The sequence below is a fragment of the Alosa alosa genome, chromosome 6 (assembly GCF_017589495.1).
Source record: "Alosa alosa isolate M-15738 ecotype Scorff River chromosome 6, AALO_Geno_1.1, whole genome shotgun sequence".
In the NCBI taxonomy this organism is placed as follows: Eukaryota; Metazoa; Chordata; class Actinopteri; order Clupeiformes; family Clupeidae; genus Alosa; species Alosa alosa.
In genome coordinates, this window is record NC_063194.1 from 4017011 (window position 1) to 4043823 (window position 26813).

The following is a 26813-nucleotide window of genomic DNA, read 5'->3' on the forward strand; positions in this document are numbered from 1 at the left end:
TAATCATTAGTGCATGTGTATGTGTTAAATAATGGAAATATTGCTTCATCAACTAAATATTATTGCGTAATTTATTAAGTATTAACAATAATTTATAAATTATTTTAGATATAGGCTTATTATGTACAAACAATTTATAACTGTGTGTACAAATACTTTATTTATGAGTTTACAACTGGTTTATAATGGGAAAATGATTTCATTTATAAGTGGTTGTTTCATTATTTATTAAGTATAAATCATGTACTTACAAAAATATTTTTTGCATAGGCTTATTTACTATGAACAAACCATTCATAACTGTGAACAAATGCTTTACTGATGATAAACTAGAAATGTAATGCCAGAGGAATTACAGTAGTGGATGGAAAGCTGCTGGCTTAATGTTGGTGGGAGATTCCTGAAAAAAAATGTTTTTGATGTTGATGTTTTTGGACTTGACCTTTGACCTCCAACATCAACTCACTTAATCTTTGAGTCCATACAAACACTTTTTTAGCACAAATTTATAGCATATGCGTCAAGCCGTTCTGGAGATATAATGCGCAAAGCATGAGATATGGCTGTGACTTTTATTTTGACACACGGGAAACACTTAAACAGGATGTGTAGTTTTAGGGAGCGCCAGATTGTATGCATTAGAAGCTGAGACAGTTGGATTCACAGGTGACACCTGTGCCAGTGTTCTGATTAGCCCGGGAACTACTCTGGGAGCTTAAAGGTGCAATTTGTAGGCTGTTTTTTGATTTGTAGGCCAAAATCAAAACACTGGTGAACGTTCTCAAGACTACCAGACGCGAGCCTATTCTGGGTTGCCAGATGTAATGAAGACTTAGCTAACGTTAGTTGACCAGCTGCTTTAACGTTTCTCCAACCACGACCTAGCTACACATTACGGAAACAGTGAAAACAAAAAATACCTCTCTAACCAACGTAACATATTTAGCTGAAGTTAGCCAAGCAGATGAAGTTTAGCCTAGGCTAGGCTACCTGTTGTGGAGAAATATGGCCAGCTCTGCGTCAGACTTGATATTCTTCGTTTGATGAAGATGTCACCATCTCAGGAAGCTCCTCCGATGTCCACTTAATTTGTTTCTTGTTTTCATTTTGGAAATTTGCCTGCCTCTCGTAGGTGTTCATGACTACAATTGACAGCAAGTTGACAGTTGGCCTTTGCTAATTTGGCAACACAAATAGGAGGACACGCCAGCCCATTATTAATACGCTATTCTAGAATTAATTGTTCAAAACATAAACGAAAATTCCAAGAGATTCCGCCCCGTAACTCATTTTTTTCATGGGTTTTACCAAAGATCCTTGATTACTAGCAAGACAGAGCAACGTAATTCGTTACTATGGGAGCAAAACGGGACAGTTCCGATCTGCATAAGTGGGAGTGTCACCCTACGTCACTAAATAAACTTTCTCTCTTAATAAGCAATAAGAACAAATAAACATAATTGTGTTCACAGTATTATTGTATATAATCGTGTATGATACCAATGAATCATTCTTTAGGACATGATATGAATATGAATTTAATTAGTCATGTGAACCGAGCTAGCTTGCTAGCTAACGCTAGCTTAAAATGCTATACAAGTGGATGGGAGTAGCTATGGCAATAGTACAGCTATGCGCTAAGAAGTGACTAGTTGAAGGACTTCGCCTAAACTTAATATACTGTTGCAAATTCACTTGAGTATAAACTATCCACTTTAACTAATGTCAGTAATGTTATTCAGCTAGTTGCCATTTCAAAGAAATTACATTTCTCCGTTTAAAATGTTACCTTAGCCAAAAGGCTAGCTAGCATGCTAACAACCGGACAGTAACTGGCAGCAGCATGGTCTGATATTAAGTTATTTTATTACAAATCCGAACGCTAAAAAATTACACTTTTAGGCTTGAACTGATCCCAAACACTTACAGATTATGACAAAATTTTCCAAAAAACCCTCAACAAATCCAGAAAGACATAATGACCAATTTATTGGTAAAATTCCACAAATCTCCATTGACATTAGTGCAGCGAGGGTTTACTGTGGTCTGCATAAAGGGGGATTTTCCCCCCTCCCCTTGCAATAATCGAACGCGGAAATTGTCGAACGTTTGCGCCTCTCGCTCCGCTTGAACCATCTCTGGTTTTACGGGTTATAGTAATGGTGTCAAATAAGCCATTACTTCAATTCATCGTGTTTCCTTACTCTCTGACAACATATGGTGATCATTTTTGAAATGGTTACAGTTTATTTTCCATTATTTCCTACATACTGATTCTTTAACGAGCGCAGCTGGCTTTAGGCCATTATGACATCACAGCCATTCACAGGGTGAAAAATGAGCTTTTAACATTTTTAATCCCCTATTTCTCGAAAACAAAATGAAATAATAACTCTCTTGCCCCACTCCAGACCTTCAGAACGGTTATTTCAACATGTCTGTACGTTAAGCGGTTAGAGTCGCATTCACTCTTGAAAAGGTAAAAAGAAAAGGTTATAAGAAGAAGAAGCCAGGAGATTTCAAGATAGTGAATTCCATCCATGAACAAACCATTAACTAATAAGTAACAAAGGCTTAATAAATTATTAATTGTGTGTAGTTATTATAAAGTGTTACCGTTACAGACTTTCTTTAGTGTTTGTCTCTCTTGTTTAACATTGTTAAAACTGTATGATAAACAAGCAGAATAAAAATAATAATAAAAAAGAAAACTGGGGGAGAAACTACCTAATCCCTGTGTTATTCTTTTTATAGCTCAAAACAGCTTTAGCCTATGACTGAGCGTTATAAAAATGTTTATGCCTTAGGTGTAAGTCATTGGTCAAACAAGCATTGTGTAAAGGTTAATAGAGATTAGTTTGTGTTACAGTGAACAGTCAATTTATTTCAATTTGATACCTTTGACATTCAGTTTGACCACTAGTAGGTAGTATGTTTTGGGGGCTGGGGGTTTGTTTGAAGGTTGCTTAGAGGCTGTTTGCTGACAGGCCTGCCCCCGCTGCTAAAACAATCTAGAGGAAACACTGTTTTATATTAGAAAAAAAAAACCCACACATAACAGTCTTAATTAGCGTTGTATGACTTAATACACAGCTCCTTCATCCTTGTGAAAGTTTGTAGAAGCCCGGCTTCATGTTATCTTCTCCCTGTGGCAGTGGATAGTTTGTAGCCCATTTAAGCAAGGAGGGAACGTAAACCCACAGAGCCTATGCCATAGGCCTGGGCAGATAGGAGAGGAGACTGCTTTGAAAGTGTATATCACCATCTAGTGGAGAGGAGAAGGAACACTAGTGGGAACATGCTCTTTGTAAATGAAATGATTCGTTTTTCATCTTCCTATTATATACAAAACAATTGAACAAAACAAAAAACCTCCAGTTATCAATGATACATATGACAAAAATGTTAAGCTTTGATTGCAATTCTTATTAAGTGTAGATTCAAGATGTTGTTCAAGACATGTCACACCACTTAGTAAACCATGTAAATTATACTGCATTTAAATATGAAAATAGTATCTGCAAACAAAAATAAAATGCAAAGATAGTCAACATATATGCGTATAGCTCTCACTGAGGGTCTGTACCCTTTTGACTTCTTTAACTGAATGAGCATTAAAAAGTAGGCATGTTTATTAAAGATACTATTTGCTGATTCACCACCAGTTGATCAAAGCAGCTTGATAGGCATTATGCAGAGTTCTGATAATCCTATCACTGGTCCTCTTAAATGATGTGAAATATTAAAAAAGAAGAGTAAATGTTAATGTTGTATAATGGCAAAATAGCTATATCATCACTTAATTCTTCTCATCACAAGTTTTTTTTTTTTTTTAGCTGAAAGTAATAACATATTAATGTATCATATGTTTACATCATCCATGAATAAGTAGACATTCCTCAGCACAAACCTATGTTTTAAAACTAGGTATGAATTTATATTAAATTAAACATTCAGGTTTTGAGTTTTTTGTCATATACAGTTGATAAACAATACCACATCACATCAATACCACTAATGCAATTCTTTAGCTCAGAGCCAGCTCAACTTTACAGAGCAAGTTAAATATTTTAAAATATTAAATATAAATATTAGAATAGTAATTCAACATTTATTTTTTCCAAACACCATGGCCTGGTTTTAAACTCATAATGCCCCTTTCCATTTTTGTCCATTGCCTATTTTACAATTATGTATTTATTGTTTTTACATTATGTACTTACATAATAATAATACATTATGTATTTTTTTATTGTATGTATGTGCTGCCTGTCTGCTTGTTGCATGTAACTGTCCTAAGTGTTTTGAGACCATAATCAAACTGAACATTAAATAACAATAAATTGAGATTGAATTGAATTGAGTCCCCACATTTTGCTACATTCAAACATGTTCTCTCGCTATTTACTCTTGGCCATTGTTATGTCTGGTTTTGCAGGTGTCTAAGACTGACCCATCACCAAAGAGAGAGATGCCCACCATGATACTGTTCAGTGTGGTGTTTGCATTAAGGGTATGAACCATCATTGAACCTCATAACTTAAATGCTTAATGTACAGGCACATCTAAAAATAGAATATCATGGAAAATTTATTTTTTTCCCATAATTTATTTCAAAAAGTGAAACTTTCATATAATCTAGATTCATTACACATAAAGTGAAATTTTTTTTTATTTATTTTTTTTTTAATCTTGGTGATTACGGTTTACAACTCATGGAAATGACAAATCCAGTATGTGGATAAAGAGTTAGAATAATTACTCAAATAAATAGTAATTATTCTAAATAATTAATAAATAATTTATGATACAGAAATGTCGATCTGAGTAGAGCTCTAATCAGTTAATTAAGTCAAAACACCAGCAATGGTTTCCTGAACCTTTAATCTCTTAGAGTCTGGACAGGGCAAGGGACTTTTCCCACAATATTTACGTTTTAGATGCACCTGTAGTGTTGTTTGTGTTGTGTCAGGGCAATTAATAGTCTGTTTTTCTCATGTCTCAAAAGTGGGCTCATCACAGAAAATGTGCCTCCTTGCTGCTTATATATGTTTGTTTTTTTAAAACCTACAGAATGTTGAATTACCTGAATTGAATCATGTATATAATTGTGTATTTAGAAACATTTATAGTGTTTCCCATAACAAAGATCCCCTTGCTGTTAAAATATATTACCCAGAAACAGTTGTTTCAAACTCATAAAAACGAATGTAGAAGCCATAGCTTACAAAGAATGCACCTTGAAATCTGATATTAATCTACATTGCAATAGTTACCATTCAACCCTGCCTGGTTTGTTTGACTATTTTTGTAGATTAATAATTAAAAAGGGGAAATGTATTTCTGTCATCTTAGTAACATGTAAGATATTAATGTCATTGTTTGAATACTTTGAGTAGGAAATGTATGTGTTCATGCATTATAAATAGGTACTAAATTAGCATTTTGCTGACACAACACACAATAGTGACACAGCTTGGGCGGGTTCCAGTTTTTGGGGTAGCATAAGGGCATTTTCGTAGAAATGGTGTCGGTGTGGCAAGGCTATCAGGCCTGTGCCAGTTGCTCAGTCATGGGGGGTGGCAGGGGCGGGGGCTTTGGGCTCTGCTTAATCATGCTGCCCCCTGTGGGCCACCTCCCCTGAGGCGCTGAGTCATGCCTGGCAAGTCAGAATGCCATGTCATGTTCTGGAGAATGTCTGCCATTCCTGCCACACCTGCTGTTTTGCCTTATCCACTGGCAAAAGGCACCAGCTTGACTCAGCAGAAAAGAGCTGCCTGGAAAAAGTAATGCCTTTTGACAGTTTTAATGACAGAATAAACTTTTCATTCAAAATTATGTTACTGACTTCAAAATGATTTGAAGTGTTTCGTAGTTGTATGATTTAACAGAAAGCAGTGTTGTTTCATATATGTATTCTGCATTGTATAACCCTATACATTAAATAAAATAAAATACCTGCATACAAAAACCCACTACAATTAATACAATAAAAATACTCCTATACAATATAATTCCCCATTAACATATGAAGTAGGTGTCATACGTGTCACTTTCATAAGGTTTTAATTCAAAATGGCCAACTTTATTGTTTAGTTTCTTATTTATAGTCTTGCTATAAATTTAAGATGCTTAAATATACTGCACTCAAATGATGATACTGAGTTTGAAACCAAAAGCATCTATATCTTTAAAAATAAGTGTGTAAAACATTTGAACTTAATTCAGATTCCCAGGAGCCTATTTGCAATTAGCTGTTTGAAAATCAAACAAATACTCCTTGTGACTCGGCAGATCAGAGCTGGTGGGAAGGAGTCATGCCTTTAGAATAGCTTTAGCTTTGTTCATTAGAAAATAAACATTTCATTCAAAATTATGTTAAGTGTTTCTTAATGCCCTAAAGGTAGTTTTATTACTCCCATGTTTTAACAGAAAGCAGTGTTGTCTCATATATGTATTTCACATTGTATAACCCCATACAATAAATAAAATAAAAAGGCCTTGATACCAAAGCCCAATACAGTTAGTCTAATAACAAAATAACTCCATACAATAAAATTCACCTTTTAACTTATGAAGTAGGTGTCATGCGTGTTACTCTAAGAAAGGTTTAAAATGAAAATTGGCAACTTTATTTGACCTGTTTCTTATTAGTAGTCTTGTAAAGTCTTAGCCTGACGTTGTCATACTCAAATTCTAGTCAGAATATGAGTCTGATACTGCTCCATTGGGACGTAATTATGGGGCGTGCTTCAACCGATACAGGGGGGGAATGCCTCTGCACTCAATTGGATAGACCTAACCAATCAGAGCAACAAAATAGCTTACCGTGAGGTGTAGGAAGAAAACACACGAACCATCCTTCTGCTCCTATATCCCCTCCGTTTTTAAAATAATTCTGTTGAACAGTGATATGCTACAAACATGTTAAACAGCTGGGAAAGGCTGTCGCAAATCCCTCGAACAGGTGGTCAATCAGAGATTTCAAACGAACGAGGGAACATGTCGCAATGTAACAGCGCTGTTTTCCCTTGATGAAAGTGAAACCACCAGTTTTCGCACATCTCAACTTTGGCCAAAGTTTTCAGAAATAATTGTTTTCAGTGATACAAACTCATTAAATAATATAAATTTTCCATATGGTCTAAAAGCCATGTATCCTTCTAGCCACAGCGTTTTTGTTTCAAACATAAGCCTAATCTAAGCGTGCTCAGATGACGTGATAGACCAAGCGCTGTTGCTCACCTGTCCATCATCGTAAAGCCTGATTTGATTGGTCCGCCTGATTTAGGGCGAGCATACTTGCCCCACAATGGAGCAATGCCAGACCGAACTTTCCGTGGGGCGGGACTAAGTTCGGAATGGCACCCAGGCTAGTAAAGTCTACTAAGTAAACTTTAAGTTTAAGTAACAGTGTGTAAATCAAACTTATTTCCCTTGTTAGATGCATTCCTAGGAAATAACTTGTATATCGAGTTGCAATAAGCCCTTTTGTTTTGGAAAAACAAACAAACAAATACACCTTGTGACCTACAGTGTAGTATAATATAATATAATATAATATATATAGGCGGGTCAATATAGGGTTCAACGTCAAAAAAAAATTGAAATTTGAAAAAAGGTTTTTTATATTCTGGTACTGTTGGACAGGCTAAATAACATACTAAAAATCTAGTAAAATCTGACCTTGGGAAAGGGGTCATTTTCAAAATGGCCGCCAAAATGGCTGTCAACAGGTTAGAATGGCTATATCTCAATTACTATTCAGCCTACAGGGGTGAAATTGATATCAAATGATGGTCAAATTAAACAAGAATAGGATTTTAAATGTTAAAATTGAAAATGTTTCAATGCTCTACCTTTTTCAGCCATAAATTAAAATCAATCAAACACGAAAAACACTTTCCTAGGCTGATTAATGCTTCAGATATCCCAAATTAGCTTCTGGTGGCCATCTTGGACGCCATCTTGAAAATGACCCCTTTACTGGGGTCAGATTTTACTAGATTTTTAATATGTTATTAAGTACATCTAAAGGTATCATAATCAGTTAAAAAACCTTTTGTATCAATTTTTTTGAGGTTAGGTTTTTTTATATATTGACCCGCCTAATATAATATAATATAATATAATATAATATAATACAATATAATATTTATTAATTGCTTGTTGAACAAAAAGCATTCTATAAGTGAGGGCATCCTTCACAAACCGCACTGTCACCCCAATGTCACTCATTTCAGTTTGTTAACAATATAATTAGAGAATGGACAGTGATAGTTTTTGCTGCCCCCTACAGGCCAACGCCGACCCGTCGGTCATCAGCTGCATGCACAACCTGTCGCGCCGCATCGCCATTGCCCTTCAGCATGAGGAGCGCCGCTGCCAGTACCTGACCCGCGAGGCCAAGCTCATGCTGGCCGTGCAGGACGAGGTCACCACCATGACTGAGAGTGAGTGCAATTGGGCCACACCACTAGAAACACACACACGCACGCACACACACACACACACACACACAAACACACCACCACTACAAACACACACACACACACACCACAACTACAAACACACATACGTACGTACACATGTACACACACGCACAGTGTTGGGGAGTAACGGAATATATGTACCGGCGTTACGTATTCAGAATACAAATTATGAGTAACTGTACTCCGATACAGTTACAAGTTAAATAGTTGGTATTTAGAATACAGTTACATTGTTGAAATCAATGGATTACATGACGATACTTCTGTTTCATAAGTTCATTCACTCTCTAAATAAATTAAGGCAACTCCATTTCCCAGAAGCTCCTGAAAGCAATCTATGATGAAATTGTTTCCATGGTTAAATCCAAGCCTCGCCGTCTTGCACTAGGCTCAAAACGCAGCCAGCGCGCATTATGGATGCTTCATCGGAGACCCCGAAATGACTGTTTGCACAGCAAATTAGGAGTAAAGTAAGTGGAGGTAACTCCTGTTCCTCACTGATCGTGGTTCCTGATGTCTGTTCAAAGAATATTTTCCCAAGTATTAATAGCTCAGGCTACTTCGGCCAATCGGTTACACAGTTTGCTAATCAATAAACAAAGCCTCACGTGTTGATTTAGACCTACAATAAAACCAATCTCTAAAATAGGCACTGCATTCTAAGTTTGTTATTCTAACTTAAAATAGCTTTATGGATTATTTATTTTTTCTAATTAGATCTACATTTTCTTTTTAAAATTAATTATATGGTGCAGCCTCTGAAGAATTATTCTTGCGAGCAGCATATTTTAACGTGCGGTTTTTGATTGTCATTAGCCTACGCGATCACGTTCATTTTGAGAGCACTGATATACAGTAGGTGTTTACATTTACAGGTCATTTGTGTTCCACCTGCCATATGCGCCACTCACTTGTACTGGGTTGATGCCACCGAAAAATCTCACAGCACAGGCACACCTTAATTATAATTTCTGGCTACGCCCTTAAAGTAGCCTATTTATTTTGTTTGTTTTAATTAGCCTAGTCGCCTGCTGTAGTTTTAGTGGTCACCTTGCTATTTTAAAGTTGTATCAGGTAGCTTAGTTGACTTTACATTCTCCTATGTGGGCCTAACACTTCAGCCATTTGGAACAGAAGAACACACCAGAATAGGCCTGTTTAGTAGGCCTAAACAGGATTTGATGGCCGCATTCCTACACTTATAAAATGCAATTCAATGCGGAAGTAATCTAAGTATTCAGAATACGTTACTCAGATTGAGTAACGTAACGGAATACGTTACAAATGACATTTTTGTGCATGTATTCTGTAACGGAATATGTTTTGAAAGTAACCCTCCCAACACTGCACACACACACATTAAGTAGTGGGGAAAAATAGTCATATAGTGTATAGTTTGCCCTATGAATGTCTATAATATCTGTAATAACTAGTTTATTTTGTCTATTTCTATTCAATTGTGCCTTGTGTGTGTAGCGGATGGGACCCCACAGTCTCCCTTCAGGCAAATCCTTCCAAAGTGCAAACTAGCCAGAGACCTAAAGGAGGCCTATGACAGGTGTGACTGGGTTACAGTTGTTACATACTTAATTATTGATATGATTGATTGATTGATTGCATTGCATATTTTAAGTTACTTTTCTAAATGATTTTTTTTTTTTTTTTTTTTTTTTTTATCAAACATGTTTAATATTTGTTTTATATGTCTGTTAAGAACAGTTTGTATGGACTGTGCTATGCAGTTAAATTCTGATTTACTTTAGCTAGCTTAAAGAACTCGTTTTGGACAAAAGCGTCTGCTAAATGATATAAACATAAAGAGCTACATTTTGTGCTGGTTTGGTTGTCAGCCTCTGCACGACAGGTGTGGTCCGACTGCATATCAATAACTGGCTGGAGGTGAGCTTCTGTCTGCCTCATAAAATCCACCGGGTCGGGGGCAACCATATCCCGCCTGAGGCCCTGGAGAGCAGCCTCAAGGCCATCAGGTCAGTTGGATCAGTGCAGCTGAATCGTGTGTGTGTGTGTGTGTGTGTGTGTGTGTGTGTGTGTGTGTGTGTGTGTGTGTGTGTGTGTGTGTGTGTGTGTGTACTTTAAGAGGTGTTGCATCAGTGGGATTTATACCCCCTAGGGATCTGTACTTCTCAGATCTCCGACACTCCACAGCACCACCTAGTGGCTGTCAGTAGGACCTTCAGCCCCGTAATTGCAATGATGCATTTCCTCAATTCTTACTATCCATCATGACTTTACATAACCTCCTGTGATCTGTGACAGAGTGTGGCATAATAAAAAAAAAACTTTTTCATATAGAAGCTGTCTGTATTAGTGACATGTTTGTGTGTGTGTGTGTGTGTCTGTATGTGTGTGTGGTGTTTTTTGTGCTGCAGGCCGTACCATGCACTGCTGCTACTGGACAATGAGAAGACCCTCTTGGCCCAGCTGCCTCTGGACTGCTCCCCAGCGCTGGTGCGTCTCATCAAAACCTGCTCCGCGGTCAAAAACCTCCAGCAGCTCGCTCAGGACGCGGACCTGGCCCTCCTGCAGGTATATAGAGCTCTCACTACTCTGCCAGCACACACCTAGAACGGCCAAGCATTTGCCTATGTTTACATTTACATTTACATACATTCATTTGACCTGTTGAAAGTAAGCACAGTGATTATTTCAAAACAATCTGCTACTGACAGAGTAAGGGCACATGTGCTAGGTAAGATCTTTATAATGAGTAGGCAACTTACTATAAAGGAATTGTCTTTGGTATATGATATTTGGGTGAAAGAATGAGTAATTTATTTTATTTTTAATGATTAGCACTGTTTTGTATCCATTAGGAAAAATGGCTAATGGTAAACAGGCATGTTTACATTAGCTGGTTAACCAGCAGTTGACTTTAACATGGAAAGCTAGCTAGCAACTAATGGATTGGTCAGTCAGTTTATGTATAGGCAATATGGGGACTTTTCAGAGTGTTTGTGGGCTGCACTGACATCTAGAGGTTGCAGAAAGAATTGCAGTTTTGAACAGACTACGGTTTAAGCTGTGAATGACTAGAACACACTGATTTGTGTGGTTATACAATTTGACCTGCGATTTAGGGGGACTGTGGCACAAACAGTAGCATCGCACTAATGGCCGTGTCCAAGTACCCATGGGGTCCTGGATTTGAATTCAACCTGCGATCATTTCTCGATCCCTCTCGAAGTCTCTCTCTAACTCATTTTCTGTAACTCTTCACTGGTCTTGTCCAAATGAAGGCAAAAATAAAGCCCCTAAATAATCAAAAAGGAACCTCTGCTATTTCATGCATATGTTTACCTACTTGTATTGTGTCATTATGTTCATCTGTGCCAGTTGTGTAGTGTAAATGTGATCTACTCTCATAAAGCTGAAGTTCTCATTGATTGCTCAGATACTGCCACCTAGTGGGCAAATAAACAAACTGAAAAACAGCAGAACATGTAAGCACATCTTCAGAGATTTTCTCAGAAAGAGTACAGTCAGATAAACTAGACCTGAGGGAGATGAAGTGGAAACTCCAGGGCATCCAGTAGAAACAGCAGTTTATTACAGACACTTAAATATATTATCTAATAGAGTGTTATTTTGTTTTAGATCTTCCAGATAGCTGCACATCTGGTATACTGGGGCAAGGCAATCATTGTGTATCCTCTCTGTGAAAACAATGTCTACATGTTGTCCCCACATGCCAACATTCGCCTGTGAGTACGCTCTTCTGTCTAACCTAACGCTTTTAGTTACTGGCATTAATGAAACAATGGCATACATTGATAAAGCGGAAAACTGTGAATGTAAATGTGAATGCAAATGTATGCCTTTTATAGACTGGTTGTGTAATCTCGTTTAGATATACATTGTTGTTCAGCTTTGATGTTTCTTTCATATACTGTATTTACTTTCTGTATGTTCAGGCCTAACCTAGGCATGCAGCAGTCATTGAAAGTATAAAATGGGGCAAATGTGACCCCCCCTCCTCCTCTGCTCACAGCTACTCCCCTCTGGCAGAGCAGTTTGCACAGCAGTTCCCTGGCCACGACCTGCCCTCCATGCTGGCTAAGTTCTCTCTGCCCATCTCCCTGTCTGAGTTCAGGAACCCTCTGGATGCCCCTATGCATGAGGTCAGTCCAGGAATATCCCTGACGGACAGTATCACTGTTGCAAACACAGCTACTGTAATGTGTCTAAATAAATCTTAAGCCTTGTGTATAAACATACATCCATACTTAATGTGTCTGCTGTAATGTATTTAAATTAATAATTGGGTATAAACATACTTCCATTCATCATGAAATCGCATTTACCATTCTCTGAAACAAATTTCTCCCTTGGGAGACCTAATAAAGTAAGCTTGACCTTGAAATGATCTTGGAAAAAAAAAGGTGGTTATTTGTTGGTTGGTTCAGTATATTCAAAACATTCTTAAAAAGCGAAGCAAGTGTTGTTTTGTCATCAAGTGGAGGGGAAAGCAAGCCTGCTATCAATCAGCTCGAGATGCACTCCATTCAACTCATCACCAGATTTACTCTCCCCAGGCAAGCCAAGTCTAACCAGGACACGCCTCCATCTTGTCCCGTCTGTCTGCGCTACCTCCCCACCCCGACCCCCACCCTGACCCCCACGCCTCCATCTTGTCCCGTCTGTCTGCTCTACCTCCCCACCCCGACCCCGACCCCGACCCCCACAGGCTCAGCTGATCCAGATGGTGGTGTGGATGCTGCAGCGTCGGCTGCTCATCCAGCTGCACACCTACGCCTGCCTGCTGGTGCCCCCCACTGAGGACGAGGAGCACGGCCTGAAGGAGGAAGAGCCCCTCCTGGCTGCACGGCTCGGGGGACGCAGCCTCAGCACGCCCAACGCCCTCAGCTTCGGCTCCCCCAGTAGGACCCCATCAATAGCCAGCTAACTAGCTAACAATTATTCCTATATATCATATACATACACACACACACACACACACACATATATATATATATATATATATATATATATATATATATATATATATATATATATATATATATATCTACTGTAGCTTGAATGTAAGTCACTTTGGATAAAAGCGTCTGCTAAATGAATACATGTGAATGTAAACTAACCATAACGTTACCAGACTATGTATAGACCCTTTCAATATGTCCCTAGAGGGTTTCTGGTTGAAATGTTTAAAACCAACGCAGATACGTTTGATATGAAAATAAACTGCACTTAAGCGTAATGCTCAACAAAATGTCTACTTTGAACCACATGTTTGTAAAAGATCTTATATAAGATCTTTTGTTCTGGAGTCGCACTGGGCGTGTGCTCTGCTGCAGGTCTCAGAAGTTAGAAAATAAACTGAAAGACTGCGTGTATGTGAAACTTTGTCCATCACACGCAATACTCTCCACAACTCTCCTGTGCTCCTGCAGCCAGCAGTGACGACATGACCCTGACCAGCCCCAGCATGGACAACTCCAGCTCCGAGCTGTTGCCTGGCAGCGACTCGCCCCTCAACAAGCGCATGACCGAGACGCTGTTGGCCAGCCTGACTGAGCAGGAGCGCCAGGGCATCCTCAGCGTGCCTGCCGCACAGAGCCCTGAGGACCTGCGCATGTTCGCCAGGTAACGCCATGACCCCTCTCCTCCCAACCTCTCGCCCTTACTCCGTCCATCCAGGGGTGCATTCCCTGAACGTGTCAACTAGAAGAGTTCTAGGAAATTATCATCTCCATCTTTGAACATCATTGTGGTCCTTGTAACTTAACTAATGGGTAGACCAAGATGTTCACCTTGGTGTCAAAATTGGTGCTCAGAGGTTATACATGAGAAAGTATAATATAGATATATACATGAGAAAGTGTATATAATATGATATGATTTTGATAGACTGAGACAACTGTCTTCTGAAGTCTCCTGCTGTTAATTTCACACCTCTGATGTGATACGGGTATGTCCTGACAGGCTGCTTCACTACTTCCGAGGGCACCACCACCTTGAGGAGATCATGTACAACGAGAACATGCGGCGCTCACAGCTAAAGACTCTCTTCGACAAGTTCCGCAGCGTGCTGGTGGTCACCAACCACGAGGATCCTGTCATCTCAATCTTTCAGTCTCCCCCAGAATGAAAGGACACAGACACACACACAGTGGAATGTAACACCCTGGCATTTTTCAGATCAGTTGTCCTCAAATCAGACACACACACACACACACACACACACACACACACAGATGCAAGCACACTCATTCCATTCCACAATAGACTTTTTGAATTCTCTGAATGCTGCTAACACTGTTGACTTACTCCGCCTTCTCCACCTTGCCTTCTGAATCAGGTAAAATATATTATATTATATTGTATTATAATTTGCAACAGAAGGTCTTTATTATTATATGAAGCCCAGAAACTGGTGTCTTAGTTTACTATACTGTAAATAGTGTTGTGAACTCTGTATTCCCCCATTGCTAAACATTCATCTCAAACTTGTGTCTCGTCTTTATTAATAAATTATTGAATGGCCTTATAGTGCAGATTTCTTGTTTTTGTTATGTGTTGGCATTTTCAGTTATGGTACGTTGATGTCTCAGAATTCATCATAGGCCATATAACCACCAGTACTGGTTGGCATGTATGGTTACAGTTGTGGTTCATGGCAGAAGCTTTTGTCCAAAGTGAATAATAACAATTTCATTAAACATGAACAACAACGGATATACATAGCACTTTATCAAGGCACCCCAAGTGCTTTACAGTGAAGAGGAACATCACTGACTAACACCAACGTGTAGCACTGGGTAATGCATGGGAGCCATTAATGTGCCAGAAGGCTCGTCAGCTTGGGGTGGAGAGTGAGGGAATGAATGAATGAGCCAGTTACACTGGGGGATTAAAGGGGCAGGTTGGGAATTTAGCCAGGACACCAGGGAACCCCCTACTCTTTAATTGTGATAAGTAACAATGGGACCCTTAATGACTACAGTGAGTTAGGACGGTTTAACACCTCATCAGAAGGATGGCATCTTCTACTGCAGTGTCCCCGTCACTGCACATAGGGATTGAAATTTTGACCAGAGGGAGAGTGCCACCTACTGGCAACCCACCAACATAGCAGCAACTTAATTTTCCACGGTCTCCCATCCAAATACTAACCAAGCCCTAGCCCTCGCCTTTAGCCCTATTTAGGCCCACGTAGCCTACAGTACCTTGCGTAGACCATAAAACAGCCCTATGCCTTTCTCACTTGCTTTGCTGCCTTTTAACCTGCATTACTCGTGACTTCATTTCTGTGGTAGTCACATGCTGGAGTATTACTGGTAACTTTACAATTTGGTCAAGACCAAAAGAAAGACAGAAAAAAACAACTTTTTTGATTAACTGCAAACCATTAAGGAGACTATTGTGAATATGCTCTGTTATAATGGTAATATGGTCTCAGACAATTCTGGTCCAAATATGAGGTTTTGAAAAACTACAGATTATTCTAAAGTCGTGAGCAACACCTCAACAGAAGACAATAATGAAATGAGCAAACCAGAGACACGTCCGCTTTTCTCTAAGGTTTTTATTTTTTGCCTTGTACAACACGACTGGCAGAGAAAAGTGCGACAAACGACAGAAGACGAGGGCTTTCATTAGTTTTCTTTTTTAAAAGCCTGGAATAGAGTGAAATGGGGGAAAAGGGTGAGAAGGAATGGAGGCTCTCAATGTGAGTAAGTTAATGCTCCCGCAGATATCTACAGTTACAGCCCCCCTCTGCCCCCTTCAGGACTGGAGAGGGACAGCATGGAGGAGGACAGCGAAAAGCAGGCGAGATTTAAGACAGACAGAAAAGGAATAAAAGAGAGTGCAACTAGCTAACGATTAGCAGCTGGCTTGCTACAAAGCCAGCATCTTTCCCGTTGATTCTGATCCCCTCCCACCCCCAAAAATTCCATTTAGTCACTATATTACAAGCTTTTTACAACTTCAAAATAGATCAATAGCTATTACTACCATATTGCCTTACATGTAGGCCTAGTGTAAATATACTTTTTTTTGTTTCGTATGATTAGTGTTTATTTTCTTACAAATCACGTACCGACAAGTTACAGTAGATCTGTATAAGGCATACCACCAGAAACAAGGAGGTGGGAGGGAGTGATGTAGGATGCAAAGCTGTAAGCATTTTTGGATTGATTTTTTTGTTGTTTTTGTTTTCTTGGTAGGGGTTTTGGGGAGGATGGTGGTGGACAAGGGGTTAATTGTCATGGTACAGTATACAGATTACAGGGCAAACGCACACTTGATCACAGGCCAGGAACCACAGGTATAGGAACAAGCCTTATGGAATGGTTCACCATCCTGCCTCCTTCTCCTCCTGCAAGTACACCTACTCCTATACGTGCTGGGTTGCTGACTTACAGGTTGGAGGGCAAAGGATTATCTCCCAATAATTACACTGATGCCATCTTAACTTCCTTTTCTCCCAAAGGTCTGAATCAGTGTTTATGTAAACCAAGAAATGAACTGAAACTAGTGTGTTAAGACTTCCACAGAGTTCAATAAAGTTAACAACAAAGAGAGGAGTAAAACCTGTTTGGATAACTCTTCATTTAACCTAATGTAGTTTAAAGGTGCTCTAAGCGATGGTAAAGTCACATCTGTTGACGTTCAAACAAAACAGAGAGCTAGCTTGCTACTCCCTCCCATGCAATTGAAACTCTCCTATATGCGCATCTCGTTGGTGATTGGCTTAAACAGTTTTATGTTTTTATGGTCCAGGCTGGACCAAGTTGTTTTTGTTGCCGTTTTTGGAGCCTGGGCTGTCCACAGACGTGTTTTTTACAGTGTATTCAGGGTACAAGCAGCTAGTGGATGGTGAGGTGATGTTTGCTCAATGTGACAAAAAATGTTTTAGCTTAGAAACCGTGTAACATCGCTTAGAGCACCTTTAACTGTATCCTTAATGTTTTTATACGCAGCACGAAATCTGCATCTGTCTGCATCAGTTTAAAGCATATAGAATCATTAAACATCTCCATGCTGCCAATAAAAAAGGCAAGATTCTCAGTGCTGGGAGAAAAAAAAAAAAAAAAAGACTTTCATGATTCATGGTTCAAAGAATTTTGGATAATTAAAGGAATGACATGCAACCTGCTATGACAAAAAAAGAAATACTGGATTTTCTGTTCAAATCCAAACCACTGTGTTGGCCTGCAGTTTCAACAATGGTCAGAAGATTACAGGTTAATGCTTCGCCCCTCTTTAGCACAGCACTGCACATAAGCAGCAGCTGCTCCACCCAAATGCCCCTTTCCTATTCTGTCAGGTAAAACAGCCACCTGGTCAGCATGGGGTCTTTCCATTATACACCAATACAGTAATTCACTTGGACTTGTACTACCTTTTGGACGAGCGCCAAGCCATGCATTTACAGTATGTGTAGATATAGACTGGCGGTACCAGTAAGAGTAGCAATTGAAACACTAGAGTTCTCTCTGCGTACACAAAGCATATTTAACAGGTGATCCAAGACGCACTGTCTTGGCCTATCTGGCACAATTGGGATCATGCAAACCTGCCTGATTCTGTGAATATGGATTTAAAAACAAAACAAAACAAAAAAAAAAAAAAAAAAAACTCATCATACATGTACAAAATGGCGCTTGGAAGCACATGCTGATGGTTTGGAGTAACATATTGATTGACTGGTATCTGTTTGGGCAAATAAAACAGAGACCGGTGCCTTACTGTTGTGCATCCCAAATACTTGCTCATTTTCTGGGAGTCTGTTTACCATACCACTACACAGTCAGCCCTTGACCCTTTTAAATGCACTCCAGTTTTTACAGACATGCATGCAGAGTCCATGGGTAAAGGTGTGGTCTGGCGTTGAATGAGTGGCCGGGTAAACAACCTGTTCCAGTTGGGATTTTGCTTCCGTTGGCACTTTTTTTTTCGTAGTCTTCTCAGAGAACATGGTCTCAAAAAGTGCCCTCCTCATGTTGATCCACAAGAAGAGGTTAGAGTGTCTTTGAGAGGTTCAGGCCAATTTGACCAAGCATTCTTCAAGCATTAATGGAATAATAATGCCCTCTCTGTCCACCAGGGGGTACTCCTCTCCCCTGTCCTTCCAATACTCTGCCACCAGGTGGCAGCAGTTACAAGTCTCTGTCAGCCTCTCAGTAGGAAAGTCTTTAAGTTCTTCAGTTTCCCTGATGACTGACACGTTCACAGTGCATAATTTTCAAAATCTTTCACTAAACATCTTCACAACAACTTAAACAAATAGAGACAAAACTATAATCCATGGCTTGGAATGGTGCTTCTACCACCTTAAGCCAAAGGCTAGGACTGGTAGCTACCACACAAATTTAGCCTGCAACTCAGGCTAGGATTAGTGTTACTTGGTAAACATCACTTGTTAAGGATGCCCCAACATCACGTAAGACTGCCATGTCAAAAAGGAGAAACAACACAAAGGTAAGTAAAACAATAAAGGAATCGTTGGCCTTTGTCTCTCCCTCTTCAAAAACATATCTCTACACCACCAAAATCACATGAACAGATGGAGTTGTGCATCTTTTCCGTCTGTGATATCTTTGTCTCTCCCTGTGGAGGTCCTCAGCCCTGGCGGGTGCTCAAGTGGGCTGATGTGATTAAAAGGGGATGGAGACCAGAGTGCATTCTGGGAGTTTGAGTGTTTGCATGAGGTGGAATGCTGTCTGGTTAGGACATGTATGTTAATAAGACACAGCCATGAGTGAGTAATGTGTGAGTGTGTTTTGCAGATTAGTTATCACTATGACTGTGTAGATATGTGTGTGTGTGAGAAAGTGAGACTGTTGTCTCCTGGTCAGCAGGTGTTCACAGTGTTCACCTCCCCACAGGAGGAAGAGGCGGCGCTCCTCTCATCACTGTCAATAAAAATACATACACATCAATCACACTGACATGCCAGTCACACACACGTCAATCACACTGACATGCCAGTCACACAAACTTTATCCGACATAAACACTAGTCATATCGATGCTAAAGATTTTGTGGATTGCGCTACAAAACTATCAGCTTCTGTAGCACCAGTGCAAAGCAAAAAAAGTTAACATAACATACAGCCCTGTATGCTATATTGTATGCGCATGCAGACGCACACACACACACACACGCGAGCACGCACGCACGCACGCAGAGCTGCGGAAGCTCACCTCTATTGGCTTTGCTGGGGTAAATCTTGGTGAAGTGCCTGTACTCCTCTGGAGGGGGAAAGTCATCCAGAGGGTGGAAGGAATACTTAGATTCAAAGTCATCTGCGAGAGAGTTGCAGAGTTGAAGGAGAGAGGGAAAAAAAGAGAAAGAAAGAATCGAAAAAAGAAAGAAAGAAAGAAAGAAAAAAGAAACAGTAAAAATGGAAAGATCCATTAAATCAGCATCCTACCCGTTTTTCCAAATTGCCTACCCTGCTGTGTATTTTGTCTTAGATTTCGCTATTGGGTGTCCAGAAAACAATATTAAGACATTTGTGGAGAAGGATGGTTTGTGTGTTCTTCCTACAGCTCACGGTAAGCTATTTCGTTGCTCCGATTGGTTAGGTCTATCCAATTGAGTGCAGAGGCCCTCGGGCAAAACAGTGGAAGCCAGGAATTGAATCCAAAACTTTTCAGGCTACTGCATGCTAGCCCAGCTCCTTAGCCACTGTGCTACCACAATTTCCCTCACCAACTCTTAAGCAACGAGTATACTTCTGCACATATGGCTATGCTGTACGGTCATACGGTGGTGCGTACCGGCGTGCCCTTCTCCCATCTACTGGATTGGCATGGTACTACACATCCAGTTTTACAAAGGCAATACGCAAGATCCGTACGGACACAAAATGTGGCCATAAGGACCAGCTGTCTGTTGAATTTTGCGTCATCCGTTTAGTGCATAGACTTCATCCGTAGAAGTATACTTGGGCCTTTACCCACGTAGGAGAAGACAAGGACACAAGCTGAGGAGGAGTGGGCAGAAGAGGCCCATTGGAACATAGCCCTATAACGAGGCCCTTCACAGAGAAAATGACATGCCTGACCAGAGACTTCAAGCTTTATCCCAGCTGGCTGAGGACCAGTGCTACCCAACTCACACACTGTGGAGGCTGGAAGGAGCTCAAGCCCTGACTTGGCTGAATAGCTCCTCACGTGGCTCATGGAAAGGGAAAAACACCACAAGGAGCAGTCTCTCTCTGGAGGCCCACTGTGTGCTGCTCTACCGACAGGTCCGCTAACCCCAGGGGAAAGATTTATAAGCCAGAGCAGGACTGTGGCGTTGCTGTGAAAATCTCCACCTCCCTCGACAGAAAATGTTTGAATGCTGAAATGCTGAAATGCCCTTCAATGCATTGGAAATGATTGACAGGGGTCCGTCTTTACCAGACTTGTGGCCTCACAGCTTTACACATATACACATATTGACGTCTACACATACGAGTCTAGTATAAAACCCCTAAATTGTCAGTTGATGGTCAGTGCTCCCATGACGTTCAACAGACAGTGACATCCAGAGGTCCACGCAAGACACTCATGTGAACTCCCTCAACACACTCACTGTAAACCATATCATTCAGGGCCAGATGCCACACACTGTATATAATAATAATAATAATAATAATAATAATATCAATAATGCACACACACACACACAGTTAATTAGGAAATCAGAGTGTGTTGGGTCAGATGGATGTAGAGAGGGCAGACTGACGTTGATGCCATGATGTGGTGAATGAGAGAGAGACTAAGAGATGTGGGTGACGTGAGGAGGCCGTGAGCGCAAACTCACCTACAAAGGAGCGGGGGGTGGAGGTGTGTCCATTTCGGATGGGCGGGGGAGGGGGCGGGGGCCCGGCAGGGGTGCGGGAGGGAGGAGGGGGAGGCTTGCCTCGACCAGGAGCTTCGGGGGTACCGCCGTGGGTCCGGTACGGGGGCGGCGGGGGAGGGGCTTCTCGGCCATTCCGCGACGGCTGCCCAGGCACGGGAGGGGCTATACACAGAATGACACACACACACACACACAAAAGGCATTAATAAACATACACACAGAGGATACACATGTCCATACACCAAAACAAAGAAAAACGTCAGTGGCAGTGGCAGCTTATCAAATGACGGAATACATTATGCTAGCAAATGTCTCCCTACAGAGAGAGAAATAGCAGAGAGCAGGAGAGAGATGGGGAGAGGAGGGCTCGCTCCAGTGGGCTCCTACCTGCCCCTCGGCCCGGAGGGTCTCGCACAGGAGGTGGGGGCCGACCGCCCGGCGGAGAGGGCGAGGGGGGTGGCGGGGGTGCGTGGGCACGTGTAGGGGTGTGCCCGGCGGAGGACGGCTTCTTGCTGAGAGAGTTGTGCCTCTGAGGCAGCTCGGGGGCCCCCTCGCTGCCCGGGCTTGAAGGCCCGTTGACCACACCCTGGCGGTACGGAGGAGGCGGGGGTGCCAGCGAGGAAGAGGAGGAGGAGGAGGAGGTGGAGGACGAGGAGCCCCCTGTGGGAGGTCGGCGGTTGTTGACCGGGGAGGGCGGAGGCTTCACGGGTGGTGGCGGGGGGGCACTTTCACGGCCAGGGGCGGGCGAGGCGCCCCGCTGCCCTGGTGTCGGGGGCAGGGGCTTCTCGCGGTTGTAGGAGGAAGGAGACGAGGAGGAGGAAGAGGTGGGAGTGGCTGCCTTGGGTGGAGGCGGGGCGTTGCCGCGGCGAGACATGGGCGGGGGTGGTGGTGGGGCCGAGCTGCTGTGCTTCATCCCGGTGGAGGAGGATGAGGGGCTACCACCACTAACCGGGCGGGACAGGTCAGGCAGCGAGGGCCGCTGGGACCGAGACTGCTCGGGGGGCGACGAAGACCCTGGAGACTGCTGCTGCGAGGAACTGTCGCTGTCATCGTGGCGACCGGGAGGGCGGGGCGCCATGGGACGAGAGCCAGGCTGCAGTGCTGACCGACCAATAGAACCATCTGGGAAGCACAGGATTCATTAAGATGGACAAAGGGGTTCATTAAGATGACCAAAGGAGTTCATTAAGATGACCAAATGGATTAAACAAGCCACCATAGTCTTTACACTATTAGCTACCTAACAAACCATTTTGGTCCTTTGACAATGACAGACAAAACACAACCTTCAAGCTCATTATATGTGGAGAACTCAAATATTGACAATGACAAAATATTGTATTTGAAGAAAAATAATAATGATAGATATCAAATGCTTTCAAAGACCAGTTAAAACCAATCTTAATGTCACTCTTTTTGCACTTCTTTCCAAATTTAGAGCCCTGTGGAAAATCAATGAGCATGCCGTACGGACTTTGAATGGTTCAGTCATACTGAAAACAAATGTGTCATGTTTTGGCTGGCTATGAATGATACTTTTCACTATATATATATATATATATATATATATATATATATATATATATATATATATATATATATATATATATATATAGACACACACACACACACACAAACATTGCTTCCCAGATAATGTGTTTCAGGTTGTAAAACTGAATATCAAGAGCTAACAATAATATGAAGACATAGGATTTGACAGAAATATTTCACAGGCCTTGGTTTTGGGACCCAATCATGATATAGACAAGGTTTGAATGCACAAATAAAACACTAACATCTAGGGCTCTAATGGTCTAAACTAAAGCTTGGGTCTTACTAAAGCTTGCTGAATAACTATGCAAATTCTATTTGCAAATTTAATACCACAAGAAAGACTCTAAGCATAAACAGCGGTGGGTCAGCTAAAAGCTGTCCCATGCTACATGATGTCATTAGTTCATGCACGAGAACTTTGCTCATAGACTGACATTGCACTTTGCCTAGCATTTAAATTAGGGCCCATTCTTTCACACAAACATACGTCACAGACCACTTGGAGGTGCAAACAATAACAGAGCTGACGTTGATTTGACCATCAGTTAACTTCGAAACAGGCATTTTTCTTTGGATAGAAAATAGCAATACATCATAGGAGTGATTAACATCAAAAAATCTAGACTGGAGTAACTCAACATTTGACACCTCCAATGTGTTTAGTGTTTTAAAGAGGTTAAATAGCCCGCTATAGTTACAAAATTCATAGCAAAAGAGCCAGAAGTGAACACACATGGATAGCTATAAAACTGTGCTTTCATTATCCTAGCTCAACTCATTTCACTAATGCCAATCCAGGATGAGTAGGAGCGACTATGTCAAGCCAGGTGTAAATAATTCAGGATGTGTGCGCCAGTTCTCGTTTCTGCTCCAAAGTGCCCACGGTTGGAATAAAAGACGCGAAAATAGCGCCATTCACACAAAGTGAACCACTGCTTTTGATATAGACTAACAATGAAGTAAAGTTGTCCTTTTTGGAATGGGGAATCATGGCTATTTCTGTAAAACAGCAGGAGTAGGCATGGTAGACCAACTGAATGCAAATTACGATGCACCCACGCAGGGGGCTTCCTTTGTCTCGCACGCAACGCCATTAAGAAAGCGCTTGAAGCTCGCAAAGATGCACATAGTATGATATACCTTAATATTATAGTTGAAAATACCTTCCGAAACTTGCCCTCCACTTCCAATCAACTACAGTAGGCTATTCATCAAACGCCTATCAATAAAATAAGCAAACAATTGAGTACCTAGGCCTATGTTAATAATTATAAGGCTATCAAGTAAAATAATAACCATATGGTAGTAGGCAGACAATCTGTTTTGTTTTGCGAGCAAATACATTTAGCAAATAGTTTATAAATGGAATAAAGCTCCTTAAAAATTAGCACGGAGGTCTGATGTGAATGACAGCTAGCTGAACCAATAAGACGACATAATTACCATTAGAATTAACTTAGTTATTGTTAGCCTGGTCGGGACCAGGCTAGGTGCAGAGAATAAATCCCCATGGTAACTTATGTGCCATCTCTTTTGTGAAACCAAGTCAAGGCCCAAATTCATCCAGGATAACCTAAAAATCCCAGCTTAATCCCTTATCTAGGTTTTGTGAAATACCCCTCAGGTGACCACCTGGTTACCTCCCAAAAACGCCCACAAATGCCTGTATGTTTGAATAGCAGTATAGTAGGCACTTGCCTCCGACTGGTCGCAGCTTTGGCACGCCTCCTTGGAAGAGCCCGCCCACTGGCTGCACGGCACCTGACACACCCACTGGACTGGCACTGCTTCCGCCCCCACCACCTCCTTTGGGCTCTGCGGAGGACACAAATACACGAGCGCATGTATACACATATGCCAATAACCATTAAATTACCAAACTCAAATAAAATCGTTGCTTTCTTTCTGTGACAGGGATGGCTTTCTTGTAAGCACTACAATAAGGTGATATACAACAAAATCTTCATAACTGTGGTGAACTGATCTCAGGTGTGTAAATCTGACAAAAGCACTGATGATGAAAATGATCATTACATTAAAATGCATGATACATTTATTTTCTTATTATTAATAATCTAACTTTCCAAATGCCTTGTAAATATATGTTTGGATAAAGGTTTATACTTGCTCTAGAATCCTCAATATGTATTTATGTTAACAGCTTACTCTCGATGACGGGTGCACTCCGATCATTGACAACAGCAACCTTCTTCAGGTTAGTTCCTTTGCAGATGTCGGTCAAAAGAGCATTACGTCCCTTGGTCTCATCTTTGTTCAGTTTGGGTGGGGTTGTGTTGGCCTGGCAAAACAGAGGTGCAAGGTTTTTTTTTTTGAGCATAGGGAAATCACCAAGGCAAAGCCCACAGTCCCTGGCACAGGCCCATGGTTTAATTCCCACTAAATGTCAGAAACACGGGTTATATCTTCACTACGCTGTACAATTTGTAGGTTAGTAAATGGAGAAGTGGCTACTGGAGAAGCACGATGGTTAGTTAATGGAGAGGAAGCTTTTTCAAGAGACCACTGAGCGTGCATCTGTCACACCATTCAATATTCATCAATCACAGTGTTAATCATGAGTTTAGCTGTACATACTAGGTTACACATGATTATTTAACTGACAAGGAGACAGTAAGCTTACCTGACTGAACGTGGGAGGAGGAGGTGGTCCTCCAGGTGGTGGAGGGGGAGGGATCGGCATCTTAGCCCTCACAGCAGGCTGTGTATGCACTCTCAGATACACATTAAGATGGGCTTACCTGTAAACACCACCAAAACACCCGATGTCATCCAGTGCATAAGTAAATTCTTTTGGATTCAATCCGATTAATTGGTGCAGGATATAGCTGCTTAATTAACACATCATGCCGCACGAAGCACAACACCGCACCCAAGCCTACACTTGCTAACGCTACTAGTACAGATTAATACACAGTATAAACAGTTAACAGAAAATATCGCTGATATTATTTTGGCACTCTTACTCACTCTTAACTGATCTGACATGCAACTCTTACCCACTGCCTACGCCATTGAGAAGCGATGTATGTTGCTAAGAATGCTAGTTATGGCTGGGGTACTAAACTATTAACCATTATTACGGCGTTTGCTAGCAAAGTAAATAAGACGTCACGTTCAAGTTAGCTGCTAGCTGGCTATCGGTAGCTCGCAATCTAACGTTAGCTATCAACAGTGGGCCAAACTGACGGAATATCTAGCCGAACCAAACTAATCGGTGATAACGCATACTTGCCTAGAAGGAGTGCAGGGGCAATGTGATCAGATAAGATGTCTGTAGTCCTTGTATCATCTATGGTTCTCCGACTTGCCATATAAACAAACGTCTCTAGCTGCTCATCTCATACATTACAGGTAGCAAGCAACTTTAGTTAGCGAGCGAAAGCTAGCTTATGTTATGGTGCGCTAACATTAAACCGCCTCAGCCTGCGATAATGCCATCTGTGTTGTTACATATGTATACCAAGTAGTCTTTGGTGGTGTGGCGTGGATCAATTTGACGTGTGAATGACAATATTACCTGTTTATTTTAGATATCAATCATACCACTGACAGTCGAGATTCCACCCTGGCATCGTATCACGACTTCAGATGAAGCGAAAAGCATCGATTTCAGAACACCACAAGAGTTCAAGACATTGTTTCCGGGTCACCTCATTCGTTTACAAAGTCAAAATAAAAGTTGTTGTAGGTTAGCCAGCTACAGTCAAAACTAGATGTACCACATAGCGGTACAAAATATGACCGCCGCTCAGTCCTGTACATCCATTCCGCGAAAATAAATCATATTAATGAATTTGTCTCCATCTTCTACTCCATCCCCCACTCTTGAAACTTTTGTGTATGCTTGTTTGGAATGTGTGTTTGCACACATTCCGCACACAAAGTTGCCTACTGGCGCTGCAAAGG

General features: G+C 41.2%; 2 protein-coding genes across 3 annotated transcripts in view; one reads left to right on the forward strand and one right to left on the reverse strand.

The window, feature by feature from the left end:
- nprl3 (NPR3-like, GATOR1 complex subunit) overlaps positions 1-15020 on the forward strand; it is a 28276-nt gene extending 13256 nt beyond the window's left edge. For both annotated transcript variants that reach the window (XM_048245198.1, XM_048245199.1), the window contains 10 exons: positions 4439-4513; positions 8300-8453; positions 9969-10050; positions 10343-10480; positions 10883-11039; positions 12108-12214; positions 12502-12631; positions 13198-13390; positions 13922-14114; positions 14454-15020. In XM_048245198.1, the coding sequence (XP_048101155.1) occupies positions 4439-4513; positions 8300-8453; positions 9969-10050; positions 10343-10480; positions 10883-11039; positions 12108-12214; positions 12502-12631; positions 13198-13390; positions 13922-14114; positions 14454-14619 (1395 nt within the window). In that variant the 3' untranslated portion in view covers positions 14620-15020. The remainder of the gene's footprint in view (positions 1-4438; positions 4514-8299; positions 8454-9968; positions 10051-10342; positions 10481-10882; positions 11040-12107; positions 12215-12501; positions 12632-13197; positions 13391-13921; positions 14115-14453) is intronic.
- A 1021-nt stretch (positions 15021-16041) lies between these two features.
- wipf2b (WAS/WASL interacting protein family, member 2b) lies at positions 16042-26607 on the reverse strand. The gene is made up of 8 exons (XM_048245200.1): positions 26425-26607; positions 25528-25645; positions 25053-25185; positions 24585-24701; positions 21720-22454; positions 21294-21494; positions 19682-19783; positions 16042-19390 (listed from the first exon to the last, which is right to left on the reverse strand). The coding sequence occupies exons 2-8, from the start codon at positions 25585-25587 to the stop codon at positions 19350-19352; spliced, it is 1389 nt and encodes a 462-aa protein (XP_048101157.1). The 5' UTR covers positions 25588-25645; positions 26425-26607; the 3' UTR covers positions 16042-19349.
- Positions 26608-26813: the final 206 nt, after the last annotated feature.